Consider the following 27,624-nt stretch of genomic DNA (forward strand, 5'->3'; position numbering starts at 1 on the left):
TAAGAGTAAATTATATAGCAATCCATGGCTATTTAAAGAAGGAAGAAGAATCCCAAATGAATAGTCTCAAGTCAGAATTACTGAAACTGGAAAAAGAAGAATAAATGAGGTCCAAAGTCAGCAGAAGAAGGGATATAATAAAGATCAGAGAAGAAGAAAGTAGTATTGAGAAGAATAAAAGAATTGAAAAAATTAATGAAACCAAGATCTGGTTCTTTGAGAAAATAAACGAAATAGATAGCCCACAGCCAGACTTAGTAAGAGAAAAAGGAAATCTACACACATCAGCAGAATCAGAAATGAGAATGGAAAAATCATGACGGACCCCACAGAAATACAAAAAATTATTAGAGAATACTGTGAAAGTCTATATGCTAACAAGCTGGAAAAGCTAGAAGAAGTGGAAAGCTTCCTAGAAAAAAACAACCTTCCAAGACTGACCAAGGAAGAAACAGAAAATCTAAGTAGACCAATTACCAGCAAAGAAATTGAATCGATAATCAAAAAAACTTCCCAACAACAAAACCCCCAGGCCAGACGGATTCACTGCTGAATTTTATCAGACATAGAGAAGATATAATACCCATTCTCCTTAAAGTTTTCCAAAAAATAGAAGAGGAGGGAATACTTCCAAACTCATTCCATGAAGCCATTATCACTCTAATACCAAAACCAGGCAGAGACCTCACCAAAAAAGAAAATTACAGACCAAAATCCTTGATGAACATAGATGCAAAAATTCTCAACAAAATATTAGCAAACCAAATTAAAAAATGCATGAAGAGGATCATACACCATGACCAAGTGTGATTCATCCCAGGGATGCAAGGATGGTACAACATTCGAAAATCCATTAACATCATCCACCACATCAACAAAAAGAAGGACGAAAACCACATGATCATCTCCATAGACGCTGAAAAAGCATTCAACAAAATTCAACACCTATTTATGATAAAAACTCTCAACAAAATGGGTATAGAGGGGAAGTACTTCTACATGATAAAGGCCATATGCGACGAACCCACAGCCAACATTATACTGAACAACGAGAAGTTGAAAGCTTTTCCTTTAAGATTGGGAACAAGACAGGGATGCGCTTTCTCCCCACTGTTATTCAACATATTACTGGAGGTCCTAGCCACGACATTCAGGCAAAAGAAAGAAATACAAGGAATCTAGATTGGTAAAAAAGAAGTGAAACTGTCACTACTTGCAGATGACATGATATTGTACATAAAACCCTAAAGACTCCTTTCCAAACTGCTAGAACTAATATCTGAATTCTGCAAAGTTGTAGGATACAATATTAATACACAGAAATCTGTTGCTTTCCTTTACACTAACAATGAACTAACAGAAAGAGAAATAAGGAAAACAATTCCACTCACAATTGCATCAAAAAGAATAAAATACCTAGGAATAAACCTAACTAAGGAAGTGAAAGACCTATACCCTGAAAACTACAAGACACTCTTACAAGAAATTAAAGAGGACACTAACAAATAGAAACTCATCCCATGCTCCTGGCTAGGAAGAATTAATATCATCAAAATGGCCATCCTGCCCAAAGCAATCTACAGATTCAATGAAATGCCTGTAAAAATACCAATAGCATTCTTCAGTGGACTGGAACAAATAGTTTTAATCTTCATATGGAACCACCAAAGACCCCGAATAGCCAAAGCAATCCTGAGAAGGAAGAATAAAGCAGGAGTTATCTCGCTTTCCAACTTCAAGCTCTACTACAAAGCCACAGTAATCAAGACAATTTGGTATTGGCACAAGAAGAGACCCACAGACCAGTGGAACAGAATAGAGACTCCAGATATTAACCCAAACATATATGCTCAATTAATATATGATAAAGGAGCCATGGATATACAATGGGGAAATGAGAGCCTCTTAAACAGCTGGTGTTGGCAAAACTGGACAGCTACATGTAGAAGAATGAAACTGGATCATTGTCTAACCCCATACACAAAAGTTAATTTAAATGGATTAAAAACTTGAATGTAAGCCATGAAGCCAAAAACTCTTAAAAAAAACCAGGCAGTGATCTCTTGGACATAAACCTGAGCAACTTCTTCATGAACATGTCTCCTCGGACAGGGAAAACAAAAGCAAAAATTATCAAGTCAGAGTACATGAAAAGCTTCTATACAGCAAAGGACACCACCAATAGAACAAAAGGGCATGCTACAGTATGGGAGAATATATTCATAAATGACAGATCTGATAAAGGGTTGACATCCAGAATATATAAAGAGCTCATGCACCTCAACAAACAAAAAGGAAATAATGCAATCTAAAGATGGTCAGAGCAACTGAGCAGGCAGTTTTCCAAAGAAGAAATTCAGATGGCCAACAGACAGATAAAAAGATGCTCCACATAACAAGTCATCAGAGAAATGCAAATAAAAACCACAGTGAGATACCATGTCACACCAGTAAGGATTGCCACCATCCAAAAGACAAACAACAACAAATGTTGGCAAGGATGTGGAGAAAGGGGAACCCTCATGCACTGTTGGTGGGAATGTAAATTAGTTCAACCATTGTGGAAAGCAGTATGGAGGTTCCTCAAAAACTAAAAGTAGAAATACTATTTGACCCAGGAATTCCACTCCTAGGAATTTACCCTAAGAATGCAGCAGCCCAGTTTACAAAAGACATATGCATGTCTATGTTTATCACAGCACTATTTTCAATAGCCAAGAAATGGAAGCAAAGTAAGTGTCCATTAGTAGATGAATGGATAAAGAAGATGTGTCACATATACACAATGGAATATTATTCAGCCATAATAAGAAAACAAATCGTCCCATTTGCAACAACATGAATGGAGCTAGAGGGTATTACGGTCAGTGAAATAAGCCATGCGGAGAAAGGTAAGTATTAAATTATTTCACTCATCTGTGGTGTATAAGAACAAAGAAAAAACTGAAGGAGCAAAATAGCAGCAGACTCACAGAACTCAAGAATGGACTAACAGTTACCAAAGGGAAAGGGACTCTGGAGGATATTTGGGAAGGGTGGATATGGGTGGGGTAAAAAGAAAGAGGGCATTATGATTAGCTTGCATAATGTGGGCTGGGGCACTGGAGGGTGTACAACACAGAGTAGAGAAGTAGTGATTGTAGAGCATCTTACTATGCTGATTGAAAGTGACTCCAATGGTTTATGTGGGGGGTAGTTGGTGATGGGGGAGATTTAGTAAACATGATGTTCCTCTTGTAATTGTATATTTTTGATATCAAAATAAAAAAAATGAAATTATGAAAGCAGTTCCATTATAATACCATCAAAGAGAAAAACTTTTAGGAATACATTTAACCAAATAAGTGCACAAATTTTACACTAAAATCTACAACATTATTAAACTAAATTGAACACCTAAATAAAGGGGAAAACATCTGAAGTTATCGATTGGAAGACTTAATATTACAATGACAATACCCCCGAAGAGATAAACTGATTTAGTGCAAACTCTATCAAAATTCTTGTTTCCTTGTGCTGAATCAGTCTAACTGACCCTAAAATTTATATAGAAATGCAACGTACATAGACCAGCCAGAACAATCTTGAAAAAAACAAAGTTGGTGGTCCCACATTTCCTAAATTCAAAACTTACTGCAAATATACAATAATAAAGGTACTGTGGTGTCAGGACAAGGGTAGACAAGTAGACCAGTGGAATAGAATTGAAAGCATGAAAATAATTGTACACATCTGTGGCTATTGACTTTTGCAAGAGTGCGAGATCATTTAATTGGGAAAGATTAGTCTTTTAAAGAAATGATTCTTGGACAGCTAGATATTGTTACAGAAAGATTGAATTTGGATTCCTACCCCTTACCCCATAGAAAATTACCTGAAAATGTGCGAAAATCATCTGGAAATGAAAGAGCTGAAAGCCTAAAATTCTTGATGAGAACTCCTTGTGACCTTGTCCTAGGCAACCGTTTTAAGATGATACCCAAAGCCCAAAATAACCAAAGGAAAGTGATGTTGTAGTTCTTCAAAATTCAAAACTGTGTGTTTCATAGAATACTACCAAGTGAAAGACTTCCAACAAAATGAAAGTATTTTCAAACCACGCATCTGATAAAAGTCTAGTATCCAGAATACAAAAGATCTCTTATAGTTCAACAATCTAAAGGACAAACTACCTTGTTTAAAAACAGACAAAAGAGAATTTTGAGAAAAGGTGGTGTAGGAAGGCAAGGCAAAACAACCTCGTCCCCAAATCACATAGAACATGAAAATACAGCAAATACAACAAGGCCTGAAATCAACCTGAAGATAGCAGAACTGACCACCTACATTCAGGGAGGAAGAGAAGACCTCACAGAAAAGGGTAAAGTAACAAAGCCACAACTTGCTGGGACCTAAGCCCTCCCCATTCCCTGACTCACAGGTGGGAGGAAGAGGAATGGAGCAGGGAGGGAATAGATGCCCTGGACTGCTGAGCACCCAGCTCTGGACATCTGCTCTGGGAACAAGAGCTCACATTGCGCAGTGCTCCAGTGATTGGGCAGGGTTGCACAACAGAGACAGGTGGAAAACGTGGGAGCTGAGATCCCAGCTGCCTGTGAATAACAGGCTCACTCTACCTGCCCCAGTGAGAAAGTAGAGAGGGCAGTTTGAAATTTTCCAGCAATGAGAGGGGCACCAGAGGGGCAAAAATCACACAATGCTCTCTGTTTAGAAGGTTCAGGTTCCCATCCACCCTCATCCCTACAGGTGGGGAGCACTCAGGTAGTAGACCAATTAATTACCAAGCAAATACAAAATTAAATAAGCTACTCGCAAAGTTAGTCATGGGATACACAAAGAGTACATAATATGACACCTAATAAAGAAAGAGTAGAGGAGGAAAGAGAAGAAGGGGAGGAAAAAAACCCTTTAGATTGTGTTTGAAATGGAGTAATAAGTAGTTTAAGATAGAGTGTTAGATAATAAGGAAGGTGCCCTAGAACCTTTGGTAACCACAGATCTAAAGCCTACAATGGCAGTAAGTATATATCTATCAATAATCACCCTAATGTAAATGGACTGAATTCACTAATGAAAAACCAATGAAAAGACGTAGAATTATAGAATGGATTAAGAAACAAGACCTATCTATATGCTGCCTATAAGAGACTCATTTAAAATCCAAAGACATACACAGATGAAAAGTGTAGGGATGGAAAAAGATACTTCATGTAAATAAAGGAATTAATATGCAGGAGTAGCAGTACCTGTATCAGACAAGAAAAATTTCAAAACAAAGAAAACAACATAAGACAGAAGAACATTACATAATGATAAAAGGGTCAGTCCAACAAAAGGATATAATCATTATAAATATCTATGCTTCCAATATATATTTAGAGCACCTAAATATATGAAACAAATTCTAACAGAATTAAAGGGGGAAGTAGACTGCAACACATTCATTTTAGTAGATTTCAAAACACCACTCACTCAAAAAGACAGAACAATGAGACAGAAAGTAAGTAAGGAGAGAGAGGCACTGAACAACACATTAGAACAGATGGACCTAACAGACATCTACAGAACACTCCACCCAATAGCAGAAGGATATACATTCTTCTCAAGAGCACCTGTAACACTTTCCAGAATAGATCACATTAGGTCATAAAAAGAGCCTCAGTAAATTAAAAAAGATTGAAATTGTGCCAACTATCATCTTAGACCACAAAAGGATGAAACCAGATATAAATTATGAAAAGAAAACAAAAAAGCTCACAAACACATGGAGGCTTAACAACATGCTCCTAATAATCAATGGATCAATAGCCAAATAAAAAATGGAGATCCAATAATATATGGAGCAAATGAAGACAATAACTGAACAGTGCAGAACCTGTGGGATGCAGCAAATGCAGTCCTGAGAATGAATAAAGCAATACAGCCTTCAAGAAACAAGAAAAATCCCAAATGAACAGTCTAAACTCAAAATAATGAAAGTGGAAAAAGAGCAAATGAGGTCCAAAGTTGATAGAAGGAAGTACATAATAAAGATCACAGTAGAAGTAAATAAAATTGAGAAGAATGAAACAATAGAAAGAATCAAACCAGGAGCTGGTTCTTTGAGAAAATAAAATAGATAACCCCTAGCCTGACTTACCAAGAGAAAAAGAGAGTGTACAAACATAACAGAATGAGACCTGAAAAAGGAAAAATCAGAATGGATACCACACAAATACAAAAGAGTTATTAGATAATACTATGAAAAATTATATGCCAACAAATTGGGACAACCTAGAAGAAACGGACAACTTTCTAGAAAAATAAAACTTTCAATGGTGACCCAGGAAGAAGCAGAAAATCTGAAGAGACCAATTAATAGCAATGAAGTTGAACTGGTAATCAAAAACTACCTAAAAACAAAACCCCTGGACTAGATGCCTTCATGGTTGAATTTTATCAAACATTTAAAGAAGACCTAATATCCATCCTCCTTAAAGTATTCAAAAAAGTAGGAGAGGAGGGAATATTTCCAAACTCATTCTATGAGGCCAGCATCACTCTAATACCAAAACTGGGTAAAGACCACAAAACAGAAAACTACAGACCCATATCCCTGATTAACATAGATGCAAGAATACTCAACAAAGCATTAGAAAACTGAATTCAAAAATACATAAAAAAATCATCATGACCGAGTTGGATTTATTCCAAGTGTGCAAGGATGGTACAATATTAAAAAATCAATCAATATCACACAGCACATTAACAAAAAGAACAAAAACCACATGATCATCTCAATAGGTGCTGAAGAAACATTTGACAAAATTCAGCATTTATTATAAAAACCTAACAAAATGGGCATAGAGGGTACATAACCTCAACATGATAAAGGCCAGATATGACAGACCCATGGCCAACATCATACTTAACAGCAAAAAGCTGAAAGGTTTTTCTCTAATATTGAGAAAAAACAGGGATTCCCACTGTCTCCACTTTTACTTGAAGTAGTACTGGACGTCCTCACCATTGGAGTCAGACAACACGAAGAAATAAAAGGCATCCAAACTGGTAAGTAACAAGTTAAACTTTCTGCAGACAACATACATAGAAAACCTTAAAGACTCCACCAGAAAACAATTAGGACTACTAATTGAATTCAGCAAATTTGCAGGATACAAAATTAATACACAGAAATCTGTTACATTCCTATTTGGTAACAATGAATTAGGAGAAAGCAAATTCAGGAAAACAACTCCACTTACAATTACATCAAAAAGAAGAAAATACATAGGAATAAACCTAACCAAGAAGATGAAAGACCTATACCCTGAAAAACACAAGATACACCTAAGAGAAATTAAAGAAGATACCAATGATTGGAAATATATCCCATGCTCTTGGGTAGGAAGAATTGTCAAAATGGCCATCCTGCCTAAAAAAATCTACAGATTCAATATAATCTCTATAAAAATACCAAAGAGCTAGAACAAATAGTTCTAAAATTCATATGGAATCATAAAAGACCCTGAGGAGCCAAAGCTATACTGAGAAGGAAGAAAGCTGGGGGATTTTCCCCCCTAACTACTACAAAGCTCTACTTCAAAGCTGCAGTGATCAAAACAGTTTTGTACTGGCATAAGAACAGACCCATACATCAGTGGAACAGAGTAGAGAGCCCAGATATAAACCCACACATATATGGTCAATTAATATATAATAAAGGAGCCATGGGTATACAATGGGGAAAAGATGGCCTCTTCAATAACTTTTATTGGCAAAACTGGACAGCTGCAAGTAAGAGAATGAAACTAGATTATTGGTTTCTCCATAGAGAAAAGTAAACTTGAAATTGATCGAAGACCGAATGTAAGTCATGAAACCATAAAACTCACAGAACGAAACAGGGAAAAATCTCTTGAATATAAACATGAGTAACTTTTTCCTGAACACATCTCAGGGAAGGGATAGAAAATAAACTAACAAATGGGACTACATCAAACTAAAGAGCTTCTGTACAGCAAAGGACACCAGCAGAAGAACAAGGCATCCTACAGCACGGGAAAATGTATTTGTAAATAACTTATCTGATAAGGGGTTAACATCCAAAATATATAAGGAACTCACATGCCTCCACACCCAAAAGCTAATAATCCGATTAAAAAATGGGCAGAGGGTCTAAACAGACACTTCTCCTAAGTAGGAATCCAGACGGCCACCAGGCCCATGAGAAGATGCTCCACATCACTAATCATCAGGGAAACGCAGATTAGAATCACAGTGAGATACAACCTCACACCAGTAAGGACGGTCAGCATCGAAAAGATGAGGGACAATAAATGCTGGTGTCGATGCAGAGAAAGGGGAACCCTCCTACACTGTTAATGGGAATGTAAATTGTTTCAACCATTGTGGAAAGCAGTATGGAGGTTCCTCAAAAAAAAGTAAAAATAGAAATGCCATTTGACCCAGTGTTTCCACTCCTAGGAATTTACCTCAAGAAAACAAGATACCTGATTCAAAAAGACATATGCACCCCTATGTTTATTGCATCACTATTCACAATAGCCAAGACATGGAAGCAACCTGAGTTTCCATCAGTAGATGAATGGATAAAGAAGATGTGCTACATATATCCAATGGGATATTTTTCAGCTATTAGAAGAAAACAAATATTACTATTTGCAACAACATGGATGGAACTAAGGATAATATGCTCAGTGAAATAAGCCAGGCGGAGAAAGGCAAGTGCCAAATTATTTCTCTCATTTGTGGAGTATAACAACAAAGCAAAATTGAACAAACAAAACAGCAGCAGACTCACAGACTCTAGTAGGGTATGGATTTCAGAGGGTAGGTGGAGAGGGCGGGAGAAGGGGATTAAAGGGCATATGATTAGCACGCATCATGTAGGTGGCTTGTGGGGAAGGCAGTATAGCATGGAGAAGACAAGTAATGAGTCTATAGCATCTTACTATGGGAATAGACAGTGACTGCTGTGGTGGGGGTGAGAACTTGATAATATGTATGAATGTTGAAACCACTATGTTGTTCATGTGAAACTTTCATAAGATTGTTTATCAGTGATACTTTACTAAGAAATGTAGACAATAGATTTGAATAGACATTTCCCCAAAGATATACATAGGTCCAGTATGTATATAAAAATATTCCCAACATTTTTAGTCATCAGGGTGATGCAAAGCAGAGTCACAATAATACCAGTGTATACTCATCAAGATGAGTAGAATCGAGAAGTCAGAAAAAGTGCAAGTTGTCGGTGATGATGTGCATCCTCATGTGTTGCTGATGGAATGAAAATGGTGCTGTGTAACAAATTTTGTATGTTAATGTGAAATTTAGAGTTGCCATATGACCCAGCAAATTTACTAGTAGTTTTATACCCAAGAGGATTAGATACTATATGTTCACAGAAAAATTTGTATCTGAATGTTTATAGCAGCATTATACATAATAGCCAAAAAGTGGGAACAGCCCAAATATCCATCAGATGATAAATCAGTAAACAAAATGTGTTTATTCATGCAATTAGTCAGTCATAAAAAGGAATGAAGTATGGATTCATGCTACCATGTGGATGAACTTTGAAAACCTAATGTGAAATAAAATAAGCCAGCCACAAAAGACCACATGTAATATGATTCTGTTTATATGAAGTGTGTCAAACTGGCCAATCCATAGAGACAGAAAGTAGATTAGTAGTTTCCTAGTGCTGGAGAGAGGGGAGATGGGGAGTGACTGCTAATGAGTACAGGATTTCTTTTTGGGGTGATGCAGATATTCTGGAATTAGATAATTGCACAACTGTGTATGTACTAAAAATGATTGAATTGCATAATTTTAAATGGTGAATTTTATGATGTGTGAATTATGTCTCAATAAGAAAATTGAGCAAAGAAGAAAAAATGCCAGTATTAGACAAACTCTTCTAACAGAAAAATACTCTTTCTAGCATAACTTTGATAACCAAAGCTTTTTATCAGAAAGGAAAATATAGATCACTAAGGAGTGCCGAGAAGTCCTAAACCAAATATTGTTATGCATATTGAATCTCGTGATCCAAACATCTGGCAATACTTCACAACCAAGTTAGGTTTGTTTCAGTACTGTAACGTTGGTTTAACATGTGAATATGAAATCAATGTTATTTATCAACTAAGATGAATAAAGATGAAAAATCATGTAATTGTCTCACTCAATAAAGGAAAAATATTTGAAGTTCACCACCCATTCTTGATAAAACTAGTGAACTGGGAATGAAAGAGAGCATTCTTACAGATATAAGGAATCTGCCAAAAATACTGTAGTAAACATCATATTTAATGGTGAATGTGGAGAGCTTTCCTTATGAAATTGGGCGTGAGATAAGAAAGACTGCTATCATTATTTCTATTCAACATTGTACTTGAGATCCTAGCCATCACAGAATGACAAAAATAGGACATAAAATTTATAAGGCTTGGAGAAGAAGAAATAAATATGCCATTATTCACAGATGACAAGTATATATATTTAGGAAATCTGGAAGAATCTATGGAGAAATTATTGGAATTATTAAATGAATTAAAGTTGCTGGATACAAGTTCAGAATACAAATTAAGCAGTAACAGATCATTAAAAAGAAAACTTTTAAAACAACTGCCATTTATTTTTAGGGTTAAATTTAATAAAACATGTGCAAGACCTCTACACAGAAAACTATAATACATTATTGAGAGACAATGAATAAGATATAAATGAATGAAGATGTTTATCTGTTCATAGACTAGAAAAGTCAATATTATGAAAATGTTAGTTTTCTTCCAGTTGATCCAAAGAACTGAAATTGCAATTAAAATTCCAGTTTTTTCCCTGTGAAATTAACAAGCTGATTCTAAAATTTGTATGGAAAGGCAAAAGACTGTAATTAGCCTATATATCTTTGTGGTTAAAGATGCAGTTGAAGGATTTACTCTGTGTTTTGAGTTTTGTTTTAGAGCTACAGCAATGTAAGATAGTTTGGAATTGGTACAAGAATAGGTAAAGAAACCAATATATTAGAGAAGAAACTCCAGAAATAGACCGTTGGTCTAAAGAACATAAAGTTGTAGAATATCTTTCTGTCCTTATAGTAAGGAAAGATTGCTTAAAAATGACACAAACAATATCAGTGTTTAGGTAAAAGAAGTATAGGTTAGACTATTGTAGAATTAGGGAGTTCTGTCTGTCAATACAAAAATCAACACTAACAGAACATGAAATAGATTCCATCCCATCAGGAGAGTGAAAAGGCAAGTTACATGTGTGACCAAGAAAAGGCTGATATCCAAAACATGAAAAACTCCTACACATCAAAAAGAGACAGATAACCCTCTAGAAAAAATGCCGAGTCTTCAGTAGGCATTCTCAAAAGGACAATAGCCAGAAGCATTTGAACGGGGCTGAAAATCATCAGTAATCAGAAATACATATTGAAATAAAAATGAAACCATTCTATAACTGTCAACAAGAATGTCCTCAGGTTAAAAAGAAAACCCAAAATGTACAATAGCCAAGGGTAAGTTAGGCTATGGAGCAAGGAGAATGCATGTATACCGTTCGTGGGAGTGGCAACCATGTTGGAAAACAATTTGATAATATCGTTATGTGCTAAATTGGAGCGTGTGCTTACCCTATGACTCAGCATTTCCACTCTTGGGCTTATACTGAACAGAAAGGCATACATATGTGCTGAGGATGTGTCCCCATGAATAACAGCATATAATTTGTAATATCCAAAATTTGGACATCAACCAAATGTTCATCAACATTAGATTGGATAAATATATATGCAGTAATAGAATGCTGTTCAGTAGTGACATTAGACAATGACAATAAATGAATTGCAGGTACATTGTGCAATATGGATGAACTAGTAAACAAATGTACAAAGAAGCCACAAAATAATACATAGTCTGTGAATTCATTTTTACGGATTTCAAAATCAGACAAAATAAACTCCAACGTCAAAGAAAACAGTGGTTACCCTGGAGCAGAGATGGCACAGTGATTGGAAGGGAACACCTGAGAATTTTAGAGACCAGCATTGTTATATGTATGTTTTTTTGTCTTGGATGGTGGTTGCATGGGTGTTGCTTTGAAATACTTGATCTTTCATTACGTTTTTCTGTTATTAAATTTTAAAAAAGGTTAAAAGAATGGTCATTTGGGAGGTCTTGAGAAGGAATAGCTATACCATCCTCTTAGTCTTTACGTTCTCAGCTTTACTAATTTCTTAACAAACAATGAAAACCACCCCAAAAAAAACTAAATCAGTAGATTTTGCTGCTTCCTACAAGAAGTGTAATGTAAGAATTGTAAATTACTAAGTCCTTCACTCCAAATTCTTGTCTTGAAATTTCCAGAATGAACTTAATGTTTGCTGTTTTGAATTAGGAGGTGTTAATGATGCTGGATAACTATGTAAGAGATTTCAAAGCACTGATTGACTGGATTCAACTTCAGGAAAAGCTGGAGAAGACAGATGCTCAAAGCAGGTAATGTATTTATAGCAGCTGCCAGTTTCAAAAGCATTCACTAAAATTGACAATGAACTTGACCTCAGTTTAATCTGAAGCTTGTAAAAACCTTAAATTTGGGAGCTGTGTTTCTCATTCAATTCAGTAACAGATATTTATTGGGTGCCTACTAACACAAGGCACTGTTATCCAGTACAGAAATTGTATTGCTGAATGTGATACATTTACTGCTGTCATGAATTTATAGTCTAAGGGTGGGCTAAAATACAATTTATTACTATAAAAAACTGTTATAAGTGTTCAGAGAACTACTGGGTCATATCTCTTGTGGGAGACAGGAAAGATTTCATGGAGAATGCAGTAGTGTTTAAAAGATGTGATGGATTTTAACAAGTGGTTGGCCTTTCAGATGAGGGGAGTAAATTATCACAACTCTGGAAGAGCAGAGAATGTGTGAAGTGAAAGTAATAAAGGGAAAGGTATAGCATTTCTTATTAATATAGTGAGCAGTGAGGAAAATTCATGGTTTTTGATTAAGGAATGAGAAGAGATCAAAGCTACTTTAGAAACCTTCATTTGGCATCAGGATACCACTATTTGAGTACTGTCTGCCAGGCTCAGACACTATTTGTGCTGAAGAAAAGAGTCTCTGTGCCCTCATAAAGTGTATACAGTGCATTCATAGGAAAGACTGATGTTAAATACTTATCAGTGTGTAAAGTGTCATCAAAAAGAAAGAAGTATACTCTAGGAGCATAAAACAAAGTTCCATCAACCAGTTTGCTGAGTCCAGAAAGGTTTCTGTGAGGTAGTTATATTTAAGTGAGTTGAGAGATATTCAGAGATAGACAATCATAGATAATCAACTGGGCTTAGTATTATTTCAGTAATGTACAAAGGCAAAAGAACAACTTATTATTTAGTTTAGATTTATAAGTGAAATCTGAGCCCTTGTGAGCTGTGCCAAGTCACATGAAGCTACAGTGATGCCTTTTTTACCCAGAGAAAACAGGCCTAGGCTGCCTGTTCCCTTGGATTTAACCCTTGGATCGGTCTCAGTAAGGGGAACCATCCACTAGAGGATGAATTCTTTGTCCCATGCATCAGTGCCATGGGAGAACTAAGAGAGTGAAAATTTCCTCAGAGGCAAATCCAGGAAGACCTGATCCTCTGGGAACCAAATCTAGGGAAACCATAATACATCGATCTTTTTAACATTTTTATTTCTCATGAAAGTTTTGAGTATCTTTTTGGTGCTGACATTATCCACAATCCATGGGTGGGTCAGGACTAGTTGTTTTGTCCTTGTTTGTATCAAGCAGTTTCATCTTTACCCCTGATAATATGTAGTTAGATCTGGGAGGTGCATCCCTTCATTGGGTTGAAACAGGCTAAGAGAGCATCATGCAGAGAGGATTAAAGATGGTGGCGTGGGAGGTGAGACAGAGGCTTCCTCCTAAAACCGCATATAATATGAAAATATAGTTAATACAGCTAATCTTGAAAGAGCAACAGGAAAGATGACTGCACCAGACTGCACACACCTGGAGAAAAGAGCAGACCTCATGGAACAGGGTAACGTACCAAAGCTGTGGCCCAGCAGGACCCAAGCCCTTCCCCCACCCAGCTCATCAGTGGGAGGAAGGGAAACGGAGTTGGGAGGGAGTGGAGGCCTGGGACTGCTGAATACTTAACTCTGGTGATGTGCACTAGGAGCACAAACCTACATTTCATGGTGCTTACATGGTACTCTTGTGATTAGGGCTTTGGGAAGCTAAGACAGGCAGAATTTCTTGGAGAGACTGAGATTCTAGCCACTGGTGGAAAGCAAGGATCCATATCTGGCTGCTCTGGGAAAAAAGAAAGGTGGGCAGTCTGAGAAACTTCCAACAAGCAAGCCCTTAGCAAGAGGGCTGCTAAAGGGGCAAGGATTGCATGGAGATTACTGCTCAGGAGAAAGGACAGGTAGACAAAACTGTCCGGGTGCACTCTGCCTAGCAGGTTGGGAGCATTCACGATCTTCAGGTGCTCCAGCTCCCTGGCTGGGTACACAACTCCAAGGCGCCCCTCCGTGATAGGCAGCCTAGTGCGCTTTTCCTCCACCAGCCCCACCTGACGCGCAAACCAGCAAACCCTACCCTTGCATTAGGCCAGCCACAGGGAAGATCTGTCTACAGCAACTACAAACGCAAAGCAGAGAGGCTTATACCTGTGTGCTCGGCCCACTGGTTCAGGCAGTGGAGACAAGCATAGCGGCTGGGAAGCGGGAAACAGCTCTTTACTCCTCCCAGGCACCAATACCACTCCACTGTGACCCCCGACATTGCTTCACGGGCTGAGCAGCTCGAGAGTAGAGCTTGTGGACAGTAGAGGGCGTCATATACAAATATGAAACGCCAAAGGAACCTGGTTCAAAGTAAAATTATTAAATCAAATCCCGAGAAAGATTTAAATGACATCAACCTTATGAATCTTCCTGAAAGGGATTTCAAAATATAAATCATTGACATTCTCATGGAGGTACAGGAGGATATTCAAGAACACAGGAATGAATTCCGGTTGGAGATCCAATCATTGAAGAGCACAATGGAGGGTATTAAAAGCAGAATAGATACGGTGGAGGAGACGACAAATGAAATAGAAAGTAGAGAAGAGGAATACAAAGAAGCTGAGGCACAGAGAGAAAAAAGGATCTCTAAGAATCAAAGAATATTGAGAGAACAATGTGGCCAATCCAAGTGGAACAATATTCTCAATATAGGGGTACCAGAAGAAGAAGAAGAAGAGAGAAAGGGATAGAAAGTGTCTTTGAGGAGGTAGTTGCTGAAAACTTCCCCAATCTGGGGTAGGAGATAGTCTCTCAGGCCATGGAGATCCACAGATCCCCCAACACAAGGGACCCAAGGAGAACAACATCAAGACACAAAGTAATTTAAATGGGAAAGATCAAGGATAAGGACAGACTGTTAAAAGCAGCCAGAGACAGAAATAAGATCACATACAAAGGAAAACCCATCAGGCTATTATCAGACTTCTCAGCAGAAACCTTACAGGCCAGAAGGGAGTGGTATGGTATGTTTAATGCAATGAAGCAGAAGGGCTTGAACCAAGATTACTTTATCTGGCAAGATTATTGTTTAAATTTAAAGGAGGGACTAAACAATTTCCAGATGCCTCCCACAAACCATCTCTACGTTGTATTTCGGAGGGACTGCTGTAGATGGAAGTGTTCCTAAGGTTTAATAGCTGTCACCTGACGTAATAAATCCACGGTAAAAAAAAAGCAGAAGAGTTAACTACTACGCAAATGTAAAATTAAATTACCTATCCCCAAAGTCAATCAAGGGATAGACAAAGAGTACAGAATATGATACCTAATATATTAAGAATGCAGGAGGAAGAAAGAGGAGGAGGAAAAAAAAGATTTAGATTGAGTTTGTAATAGCATATTAAGTGAGTTAAGTTAGACTCTCAGATAGTAAGGAAGTTAACCTTGAACCTTTGGTAACCATGAATGTAAAGCCTGCCATGGCAATAAGTACATGCCTATCGATAATCACCCTAAATGTAAATGGACTGAATGCACCAATCAAAAGACATAGAGTCACTGAGTGGATTAAAAAACAGGGCCCAACTATATGCTGCCTACAAGAGACTCACTTTTAAACCCAAAGACATACACACACTAAAAGTGAAGGGATGGAAAAAGATATTTCATGCAACTAATAGGAAGAAAAAAGCAGGAGTTGTAGTACTTGTTTTGGAAAAAATATACTTGAAAACAAAGAAAGTCACAAGAGACAAAGAAGGACATTACATAATGATGAAGGGGTCAATCCAAGAAGAAGACATAACCGTTATAAATATCTATACGCACAACACAGGAGCACCTACATATGTGAAACAAATACTAACAGAATTAAAAGGGGAAATAGAATGCAGTGCATTCATTCTAGGACACTTCAACACTCCACTCACTCTGAAGGACAGATCTACCAGACAGAAAATAAGTAAGGACACAGAGGCACTGAACAATGCATTAGAACAGATGGACCTAACAGACACCTACAGAACTCTACACCCAAAAGCAGCAGAATTCACATTATTCTCAAGTGCACATGGAAAATTTTCAAGAATAGATCATATACTAAACCAGAAAAAGAGCCTTGGTAAATTCAAAAAGTTTGAAATTGTACCAACCAGTTTCTCAGACCACAATAGTATGAAACTAGAAAAAAATTAAGCAAAGAAAATGAAAAAGCCCAAAACACATGGAGGCTCCCCAACATGATCCATGGCTAAATAATCCATGGATCAATGACCTAATAAAAACAGAGATCAAGCAATATATGGAGACCAATGACAACAGTAATTCAACACTGCAAAACTTGTGGGATGCAGCGAAAGCCATGCTAAGAGGAAAGTATATTCCAATACACGCCTACCTCAGGAAAGAAGAACAATCCCATATGAACAATCTGAACTCACAATTAATGAAACTAGAAAAAGAAGAACAAGTGAGGCCCAAAGTCAGTAGAAGGAGACATAATAAAGATTAGAGCAGAAATAAAACTGAGAAGAATAGAACAATAGAACGAATCAATGAAAGCAAGACCTGGTTCTTCGAGAAAATAAACAAAATAGATAAACCCCTAGCCAGACTTATCAAGAGAATAAGAGAGTCTATTCACATAAACAGAATCAGAAATGAGAAAGGAAAAATTACTATGGATACCACAGAAATACAAAGAACTATTAGAGAATACTATGAAAAACTATATGTTAACAAACTGGATACCTAGAAGAAATGGACAACTTTCTGGAAAAATACAACCTTCCAAGGCTGACCCTGAAAGAAACAGAAAATCTGAAAAGACCAATTACCAGCAATGAAATTGAACTGGTAATAAAAAACCTACCTCAAAACAATAACACTGGACCAGATAGCTTCCCTGCTGAATTTTATCAGACATTTAGTGAAGATCTAATATCTGTCCTCCTTAAAGTATTCCAAAGAGTTGAAGAAGAGGGAGTACTTTCAAACTCATTCTAAGAGGCCAGCATCACTCTAATACCAAAAAGAGGGAAAGACAACACCAAAAAAGAAAACTATTACAGACTAATACTTTTATGAACATAGATGCAAAAATACTCAACAAAATATTAGCAAACCAAATTCAAAATACATCAAAAAGATCAACCATCATGATCAAGTAGGATTTATTCCAGGGATGCAAGGATGGTACAACATGGAATATCCATGAAAATTGTGCACCACATCAACAGAAAGGATAAAAACCACATGATCATCTCCATAGATGTTGAAAAAGCATTTGAAAAAATTCAACATCCATTCATGATAAAAAGTCTCAATAAAATGGTTATAGAGGGCAAGTACCCCAACATAATAAAGGCGATATATGACATACCCTGAGCCAACAGTATACTCAACAGTGAGAAGCTGAAAGCTTTTCCTTTAAGATTGAGAACAAGACAAGGATGCCCACTCTCCCCACTTCTATTCAACATAGTTCTGGAGGTTGTAGCCATGGCAATCAGATGACACAAAGAGATAAAAGGCATCCAGATTGGCAAGAAGAAGTCAAAGTGTCCCTGTTTGTACATGACATGATACTGTACATAGAAAACCGGAAAGAATCCACTCCAAAACGACTAGATCTAATATCTGAATTCAGCAAAGTTGTAGGATACAAAATTAATATGCAGAAATCTGTGACATTCCTGTACACTAACACTGAACTAGCAGAAAATCAGGAAAACAATTCCATTCACAAGTGCATCAAAAAGAATAAAATGCCTAGGAATATACCTAACCAAGGAAGTGGAAGACCTGTACTCTGACAAACTATAAACACTCATGAGAGAAATTAAAGAAGATAGCAATAAATGGAAACCCATTCCCGTTCTCATGGATAAGAATTAATATTGTCAAAATCGCCATCCTGCCTAAAGCAATCTACAGATTCAATGTAATTCCTATCAAAATATCAACAGTATTCTTCAACAAACTAGAGAAAATCTTTGTAAAATTCATATGGAACCACATAAGACGCTAAATGGCCAAAGCAATCCTGAGAAGGTAGAATAAAGCTGGGGGGATTATGCTTCCTAACTTCAAGCCCTACTATAAAGCCACACTAATCAAGACAATCTGGTACTGGTGCGAGAAGAGACCCATAGACCAATGGAACAGACTAGAGAGCCCAGATATAAACTCAACCATATATGGTCAATTAATATGTGATAAAGGAGCCATGGACATACAGTAGTGAAATGACAGCCTATTCAACTGGTGATGTTGGCAAAACTGGGCAGCTACATGCAAGAAATTGAAACTGGATTATTGTTTAACCCCATACACAAATGTAAACTCAAAATGGATCAAAGACCTGAATGTAAGTCATGATACCATAGAACTCTTAGAAGACAGCATAGGTAAAAATGTCTAAATATAAGCATGAGCAACTTTTTCCTGAACACATCTCCTTGAGCAAGGTAAACAAAAGCAAAAATAAACTCATGACACTACATCATACTAAAAAGTTTCTGTATCGCAAAGGACACCATCAACAGAACAAAAAGGCGTCCTATAGTATGGGAGAATGTATCTGTAAATGACAGATCAGACAAGGGTTAACATCCAAAATATATGAAGAACTTACACGCCTCAACACCCATAAAGCATATAACCTGATTAACAAATGGGCAGAGGATATGAAGAGACAATTTCTCCAAAGAAGAAATTCAGATGGCCAACAGCCACCTGAAAAAATGCTCCACATCACTTATCATCAGGGAAATGCAAATTAAAGCCACAATGAGATATCACCTCACACCAGTAAGGATGGCCAGCATTGAAAAGAGTAAGAACAACAAATGCTGGTGAGGATGTGTTGAAAGGGTAACCCTCCTACACTGCTGGAGGGAATGTAAGCTAGTTCAACCATTGTGGAAAGCAATATGGAGATTCCTCAAAAAACTAAAAATAGAAATACCATTTGATCTGGTAATCCCACTCTTTGGAATTTACCCAAAGAATACAGCTTCTCAGATTCAAAAAGACTTATGCACCCCTGTTTTTATTGCAGCACTTTTTACAGTAGTACGGATATGGAAGCAACCTAAGTGTCTATCAGTAGATGAATGGATAAAGAAGATGTGGTACATACACAATGGAATATTATTCAGCCATAAGAAAGAAACAAATCCTACCATTTGCAAGAACATGGATGCTGTTGGAGGACATTATGCTAAGTGAAATAAGCCAGGCGGAGAAAGACAAGTGCGAAATGATTTCCCTCATTTGTGGAGTATAATAACAAAGTAAAACTGAAAGAACAAAATAGCATTCTCAGAGACTCCAAGAAGGAACTAGTGGTTACAAAAGGGGAGGGGTGTGGAAGCTTGGTTGGGAAGGGTGGCAGAAAGGGATTGAGGGGTATTATGTTTAGTACACATGGTGTGTGGTATCATGGGGCAGACAGTGTAGCACAGAGAAGGCAAGTAGTGAATCTGTGGCATCCTATACACTGATGGACAGTGCCTACTTTGGGGGTATGGGTGTCAACTTAATAATATGGGTAAATGTAGTAACCACTATGTTTTTTCATGTGAAACCTTCATAAGAGTGTATATCAGTAATACCTTAATAACGAATTAAAAGAAAGAAAAGAGAGCATCATGCTGATTTGTCATTGATGGCTGTATTGCCCTTGTGAAGCAGCGGAAAGCATATTCAAAGAAAATAGCCCCGTTTAGATTAGCAGGGTAACGCTGCAGAGGATGTAAAATCCTGGACCACGTAATTTGTAATGCTTACTAGTAACTTTCTGCTGAACAGTGTTCTAGGAAAAAATTGTGACTGATGATATTTTTATCCTCTAACCAAGAAAACAGACTAGGTTTTGCCCCTACCCCCAACCTTTTCTTTGTTAATTTAATCTGTGTACGTCTTCAATTCACAGACCAACTTCACTGGCATGGGAAGTAAAGAAGATGTCTCCAGGACGTCATGTGATTCCAAGTCCATCAACAGATAGAATAAATGTAACATCAAATGCTCGAAGAAGCTTAAATTTTGGGTGAGATAAACTCAGCCTTCTAAAGCTTGCCTTATAGTAAATTATTTTCTGTGGATAATATACTTATAATATTATAAAATTAATATCCCACTTTAAAAATATCCATGCATATATGTATATGTTTGAAACTGAATGGTTAAAATAATTTGAGAAGAGTAATATTGAAGATATGTAATATAGTCAAACATAGTTAACATTTGAAAACTTATATCCTAAATTTAAAATACATAAACATATTTCATGCTAAATGTTTCATAACCACAAATGTCAATTTCAGAACAGATGACCTAAATATATATAATAAACGTGTTATTTTTATACAAATTATAACTTTATATATTATAATCTCATCAACACAGTTTCATAGTTGTTTTATGCAGATGTCTTTTAAATCAGATAGGAGAAGAAAAAAGGTATAAGGAAAAATGCATTTATATTGTCTTCTGTATTTACCTATGTAGTTATGTTTACTAGTGCTCTTTATTCATCTGGGCTTCCTTGAAGGCAGTTTCAATTACTGTTCTTAATTTTGTGCATGTGGATCGGCCATTTCCCTGTTTGTGTATGCTTGTGTTTGCTTGTGTTTTTTTCATTGAAAACTGTGTATTTTTGATAATGTAATATAATAAGGCAGTTCTGGAGATCAGATTGCTACCTTTTCCAGGTTTTTTTGCTGTGGCCCTTTGGTGGTAGTTTGTTGTGTCAGAATTTAGTGACTTTCTTGAACTAGTTTTCTGAAGTCTGTGTTCTGTATCGTGTGTAGGCACTAATGTCTCTTCCCAGTTATCTTAGTTGTCAACTAATGGCTTGACAGAGGCTTCTTTAAATGCCTTGAACCAGTGAATCTCCTAACTCTCATTTAGTTCTTTGTATGTGTTGGGCATACCTTTAATGCTTAGGCAGTTTACAATTGTGCCTTTGCTGTCACTTTCTGCTTCATTAGGGCCTCAAGGCCAGCCAGAGGTGATAGATTAGGTACCTCTCAGATCTTTCCTGAGCATGGACAGAGCCCTGCATGTGTGTGTGTGTGGCCTTCTTGATTTCCAGGAATATAGTGGAGCTTTCTAATGTCCTTTATGGATATCTCATTCTCTAACATTTCCTTTTAAGTCTTTGGTCAGCCCCTTGTTTGCCCTAGATGTTAGTGCCACCTTGGGAATATGATGTTAAACAATCATCACTATTTTCCTCAAATGTTCCTGGGGAAATTTATTTGTAAGATAAAAAGTTGTTCAGACTGTATGGATCCTTTAGAGCGGTCTTAACATTTGATGTGTACGGGAGGGTTGGTAAATAGTTTTCTTGACCTATTTTCTTTCCTTTGTTAAAACCTAACTTTTGTGACTGCTGCTCATCCCCTTGCCATGTGACAGTCATTTTCATCTGTTATTACTTCTGAACCTTGCATATACTTGCATTATTACATTTGCAATGCATTATAACTTAATGTTTATTATTTGTACTTAAATTATTAGCTTCTTCAAGGCAAGATCTTTGTCATTTCTTCTGTATCTCAAGCACTTTCAGTGTAGTTGTCATTTAGTAAGAGCACTCATTACATGTTATTCAGTAGAAACAAATTTTTGCTTTCAAGTAAGGTAGATAGTATTGCCTTAGTTGAAAGTTGTTGGACTTTGGAACCTTTTAATAATTGGACTTAGGGAAAGATGTGTGAGTAAACAGAACCAAATGTTTACAGTCAAGTAGCATTATAAGGAGAGTACCCTCTAGTACATTCCATTGGTCTTTGGTTCAGAGACGTGCATCATTTCAACACTGGAAGCCTTTAGTGTATGCATGATAAAAGTTCTTGACAGAGCTCCATCTAATTGTATCATAGGATTGACACTCTTTATTATAATTGTAAAACATAGTCGAATTTTTGTTTCCATCATGCTGAAAATTATGTCTCAAAGGTAGCCTTACTTCATATCTACTTACCTTTGCTCTTACTGGTTGAGTTAAATGCTTACTCAGAATATGTAGTTAGTTACCAAGTTTGTTTATTGAAGTTGTCTTCATTATTTTAACTCATAACTTAAATATTAAAGAAACCAGTGAAATAGTGCAAAAAGAATCATTGTTTCTCTGAAAACTAAGGCAAGTTTTTGGAAAGCTTCGATAAAGGTGAACTAGTAAAGTTTTGCTGTCAAATGAGGAGTGGATAGGACAACTGTGGAAGATTGGGGAAATATTATTAAAGTTCCAGAGGATTGTGCAGTTAGATTGTTTGATAGCTGTCACTAAATGCTCACTCCATTTTGAAGAACCAAAAATGAATATTGTCAGTGAGGCATCAGGCTTATGGTTAATGTAAGAAATGTACACAAAAGAATGTTTTAATTGTGCCTGTATCAATAGATTGGCAAATTAATTCACGTTTATATTATTAAAATTGACTTTTATTTTATTTTATTTTATTTTATTTTATTTTATTTTTGTCAATGCTCAATGTATAAACATTAATCCACCCCAAGCCTAACTTTCGTCAGTCTCCAATCTTCTGAAGCATAACGAACAAATTCTTACATGGAGAACAAATTCTTACATAGTGATAAGTTACATGGTGAATAGTACAAGGGCAGTCATCACAGAAACTTTTGGTTTTGATCATGCATTATAAACTATAAACAGTCAGTTCAAATATGAATATTTGTTTGATTTTTATACTTGATTTATATGTGGATACCACATTTCTCTCTTTATTATTATTATTATTATTATTTTTTTTTGAGAGGGCATCTCTCATATTTATTGATCAAATGGTTGTTAACAACAATAAAATTCTGTATAGGGGAGTCAATGCTCAATGCACAATCATTAATCCATCTCAAGCCTAATTCTCATCAGTCTCCAATCTTCTGAAGCATAACGAACAAGTTCTTACATGGTGAATGAATTCTTATCGCGTCCCGCCACCTAGGGCGACGGCAGGAGAACGATCACCGAAGGCCTGGTTCGTTAGGAATCTTTATTATGGGCATCCAAGCATCCATCTAGTGAAAGGCAAAAGCAAAAAACAACCACCACCGCTTCCTCCAGGGCAGCAGCTTATATAGCATATCCCAACCAATCAGCTGAAAAGCATGCTATGAGCATGAGCACGGAAATGGGGACAAGCCAATCATGAAGACTTCCTTATGCGCTGAGCTGTAGGGCCAGGAAGGGTGGTGTCTAGGAAGCAGGCGCCATCTTTAGGGCGTTGTCCAGCTAGAGTGGGGCTCAGCCTCGGCCGTAGGCTGGGTCCCCACATCTCCCCCTTTATTGTTTTATAACCAAAGGGCTGTTGGGATCATGCCTGTCTTAGGTCGTCCGGAGTCTGCGGCATTCTTACCCGTCCTCAGGCAACAGACAACTTAGGTCTGCGCCCTGTCTTAGGTTGATATGCGCAGCTCCTGATCTTACCCGTCCTTGACTACTGATCCAGCATATTAAGCCATACTCTAGGGGAGATGCCTTCCTCTAGCGCTGCCATGGCCTGCAACAGGACCTTCCGTTCTCCCCGTTGCTGTTTTTGTATGGAACAGACTTTCCTCCCAAGCAGGAGGAGGCCCACAATTAGCAATATTCCTATGACACCTACACCTGACCAGGCTTTGGTGGCATTTAACACAGCTTCAGCTACTTGAGCTATGGAGAGCATCTCCACCTTCTTGGAGCTAACATTCAAAATTTCTAACCGTAGCTGAGTGGTGAGCTCATCAGGCTCACTGAACCAATTTGTGGTTAACATCTTGCCTAACTGTCTGGACAAGTTGGCAGCTTTAGAATAATTATGAAAAGGAATACCAGTAATACACCCCCGTATAAGAATGGATGCAGCCCACAGACAAAACCTCCCCCAAGAGGTCCAATTGTTCTTGAAGAAGGTTCATGCGTTGGTTGACCAAGGCCATCCCACTCTTAAAATGGCTGTTGGTGACGTTCTGTGTTGTCATTGCCGAGGCAGTGGCCTGGGACAGACCATTCAGTGTCTCTGCCGTAGGAATGGTGATAGTCAGCGCCGTGGTGGCTGCAGCTGCAGCGGCCACCGAGGTGGCAACGGCCAAGGCAATGGCTGCAGAGATGCCGAAGTCTCTCTTGTACCGGGAGTGGCAGAGGCCATGCCTTCACCACTCCCCACAGCATTCTCGGCTCCGCCGTCGCCTGCTGTAGGATCCACGGCAGGAGCAGAAGCAGTGCGATCATCTTGTACCTCCGCTCCAGGGTTTTCCACTTGCGTATCAGACGTTCAGGCACCCAAACGGGGTTCTGCTGGTCCTGTGGAAAAACACAAACCGAGCCTCGGGTCCAGATTATCACTGGGTCCGGGCCTTTGCATGTTCCTTCCAACATATCCTTCCACAAAACTTTAGGGATGTGTTTTGGATTGGATTGTTGGCCATGCTGCTCTGCTGCACTGTGGCCATTTTTGTCCAGTGTTAAAAAGTTTAAAATGAATAATATATTTAATTTGTCTCTAGGGGATCAAAAGTCTTCTCCTATTCCCCCTTTTTGTTTATATAAGGCATTCTTGAGGGTGAGGTGGGTGCGTTCCACCATACCCTGACCCTGAGGGTTGTAGGGAATGCCGGTAGTATGTTTGATGTCTAGAGTTCTCATTAGATCCTTGCAACACCTTTGACAGCTGACCCTGTAGGTCACCTGTGCCTTGCAGCGTCTTCCAGGCCCTCACTGCTGCCGCGGCTATTTGCATATATACCGCTGGGGGGAATCCTACCTGATTCTGTTGACCCAACCCAAATATGGACCCGTGCCCATCAACATGTCTAAGTTCCATTGATGATTACCTGCTGCGGCATTACGCCGAGCCGTGTCCTGTGAAAATTCTTGCCAGGCTGTCTTAAATGTCAGGTACTGACCTCCAGAGAGGGCTGCTCTTGCTACATTGGCCCAATCATCCGGCGTCAGATTGAGAGAAGCTACTGACTCCACTAGAGAAACAGTGAAAGCTGCCTGGGGGCCATACGTTGTGGATGCTTCCTTCAGACTTTTAATGACCTTGAAATCTAGGGCTTGATGATACCACTGTTGTGTATTAGGGTCTTCAAATACAGGGAAAGCGGCACTTCCTTGTTCTCTCAGCCACTCCCTCCACCCCCCTCTTTCTAGTCCTTGATTGCAATCGCATGTACGACGACAGGGCTGTACGTGATATGGGGGCGGTTCTTCAAATGAAGCCGGAGGAAGAGGGGGGGCTGACGGCACCATTTTCAAGGACGGTTTCAGGGTTGTTGAGAGGGGGGTGTCCTCCGACTCCTCTTCCTCTTTCTGTTGCCTCAGCTGCATTAGGGAGGGATAACTGCGGGGGATAGGGCGTTCCTTCCTCCGGGCGATTCTAAGTCTCCTTATATGCTTTTCTAATTCCTCCCCCGATAGCTCCCCTTCCACATCTGTAGATCCTCCTCGCTCGGACCCCCTCTCTGAGGTCCTAGCGGAGGATCTTTCCTCCCGGACATCTTCCAGGACTTCCTCCCCCTCTCTTATAGCCTCTCTGCAGCTTGGCTTATCCTCCTTAAGGCACCCCCTGACTAGACTCCATATAGGAATTGTCCCTACTGGGAGCGGTTCCACTTGATCTGCTTTGCGCAGATCGTTCCCTAGTCTTTCCCACAAGAGGGCAGTGATCCTTCCCTCATCCAAAAACCACTGCGCATGCTTCTCAACAGTATGTAAGAAAGCCCTCGCGGTTTTAGCCTTTAATGGAGTTCCATTAGCCCTTAGGAGTGCCTGGAGTGGTTCCTCCGCCCACATCCTAGACACCTCTGAACCCTAGTGCGGAGGAAAGGAGGGTGACTCTATTCTAACTTGAGGTTACGTGCACCCGCGCTCGTACCCCTGAATTGAGTCTCCTTACAGCCTGAGAGTCCTCGCTAACTGGTTTTCGTCGCTTCCCGCGAACTTTAGTCTATGTCGCTTTACCTGCGAACTTTCCACAGCAGTCGTATTCTTTCGTGAGGAAACGCAGAAACATATACAGAGTAAGACAGAACAAGACAAGGAACACAAAGGCTAAACACACACACCACAATTGCTTGCATTCGCACGACCTGATGTTGCTTTCACTTTGTCCCTGACCATACTCACCACTCTCCAAAATGTCAGTCACTCGTGTAACTCTTCCACAGGGTGTCCACTCGGATCACCACAGGGTGAGAAGTTCCACTCCGTCTGTGGATGCCAGGTTTTCGTCCTGGGTTTTGGCACCAGCTATCACGTCCCGCCACCTAGGGCGACGGCAGGAGAACGATCACCGAAGGCCTGGTTCGTTAGGAATCTTTATTATGGGCGTCCGAGCATCCATCTAGCGAAAGGCAAAAGCAAAAACAACCACCACCACTTCCTCCAGGGCAGCAGCTTATATAGCATATCCCAACCAATCAGCTGAAAAGCATGCTATGAGCACGAGCACGGAAATGGGGACAAGCCAATCATGGAGACTTCCTTATGCGCTGAGCTGTAGGGCCAGGAAGGGTGGTGTCTAGGAAGCAGGCGCCATCTTTAGGGCGTTGTCCAGCTAGAGTGGGGCTCAGCCTTGGCCGTAGGCCGGGCCCCCACAATTCTTACATAGTGAATAAGTTCTTACATGGTGAACAGAACAAGGGCAGTCATCACAGAAACTTTAGGTTTTGATCACGCATTATGAACTATAAACAGGTCAAATATGAATATTCATTTGATTTTTATACTTGATTTATATGTGGATACCACATTTCTCCCTTTATTATTATTATTATTATTTTTATTTTTAATAAAATGCTAAAGTGGTAGGTAGATGCAAGATAAAGATAGAAAACATTGTTTAGTGTTGCAGGAGAGCAAATGTAGATGATCAGGTGTGTGCCTGTAGACTATGTGTTAATCCAAGCTAGACAAGGGCAATAAAACATCCACGGATGCAGAAGATTTCTCTTAGAACGGGGTGTGTGAGGTTCTAAGCCTCACCTCTGTTGATCCCCAATTTCTCACCTGATGGCCCCCCTGCGACTGTGCCTGTCTTAGGTTGTTCCTCCCTTGAGGAATCT

At 38.6% G+C, this 27,624-nt stretch overlaps 1 protein-coding gene across 6 annotated transcripts in view; it reads left to right on the forward strand.

The window, feature by feature from the left end:
* The window catches only part of SCAPER (S-phase cyclin A associated protein in the ER), a 539,256-nt gene that overhangs the window by 72,520 nt on the left and 439,112 nt on the right, over positions 1-27,624 (forward strand). For all 6 annotated transcript variants that reach the window (XM_073212228.1, XM_073212229.1, XM_073212230.1 and 3 more), the window contains exons 6-7: positions 12,415-12,515; positions 20,483-20,599. In XM_073212228.1, coding sequence (XP_073068329.1) covers positions 12,415-12,515; positions 20,483-20,599 — 218 coding nt within the window. The remainder of the gene's footprint in view (positions 1-12,414; positions 12,516-20,482; positions 20,600-27,624) is intronic.

Source organism: Manis javanica, chromosome 8 (genome assembly GCF_040802235.1).
Source record: "Manis javanica isolate MJ-LG chromosome 8, MJ_LKY, whole genome shotgun sequence".
Classification (NCBI taxonomy): Eukaryota; Metazoa; Chordata; class Mammalia; order Pholidota; family Manidae; genus Manis; species Manis javanica.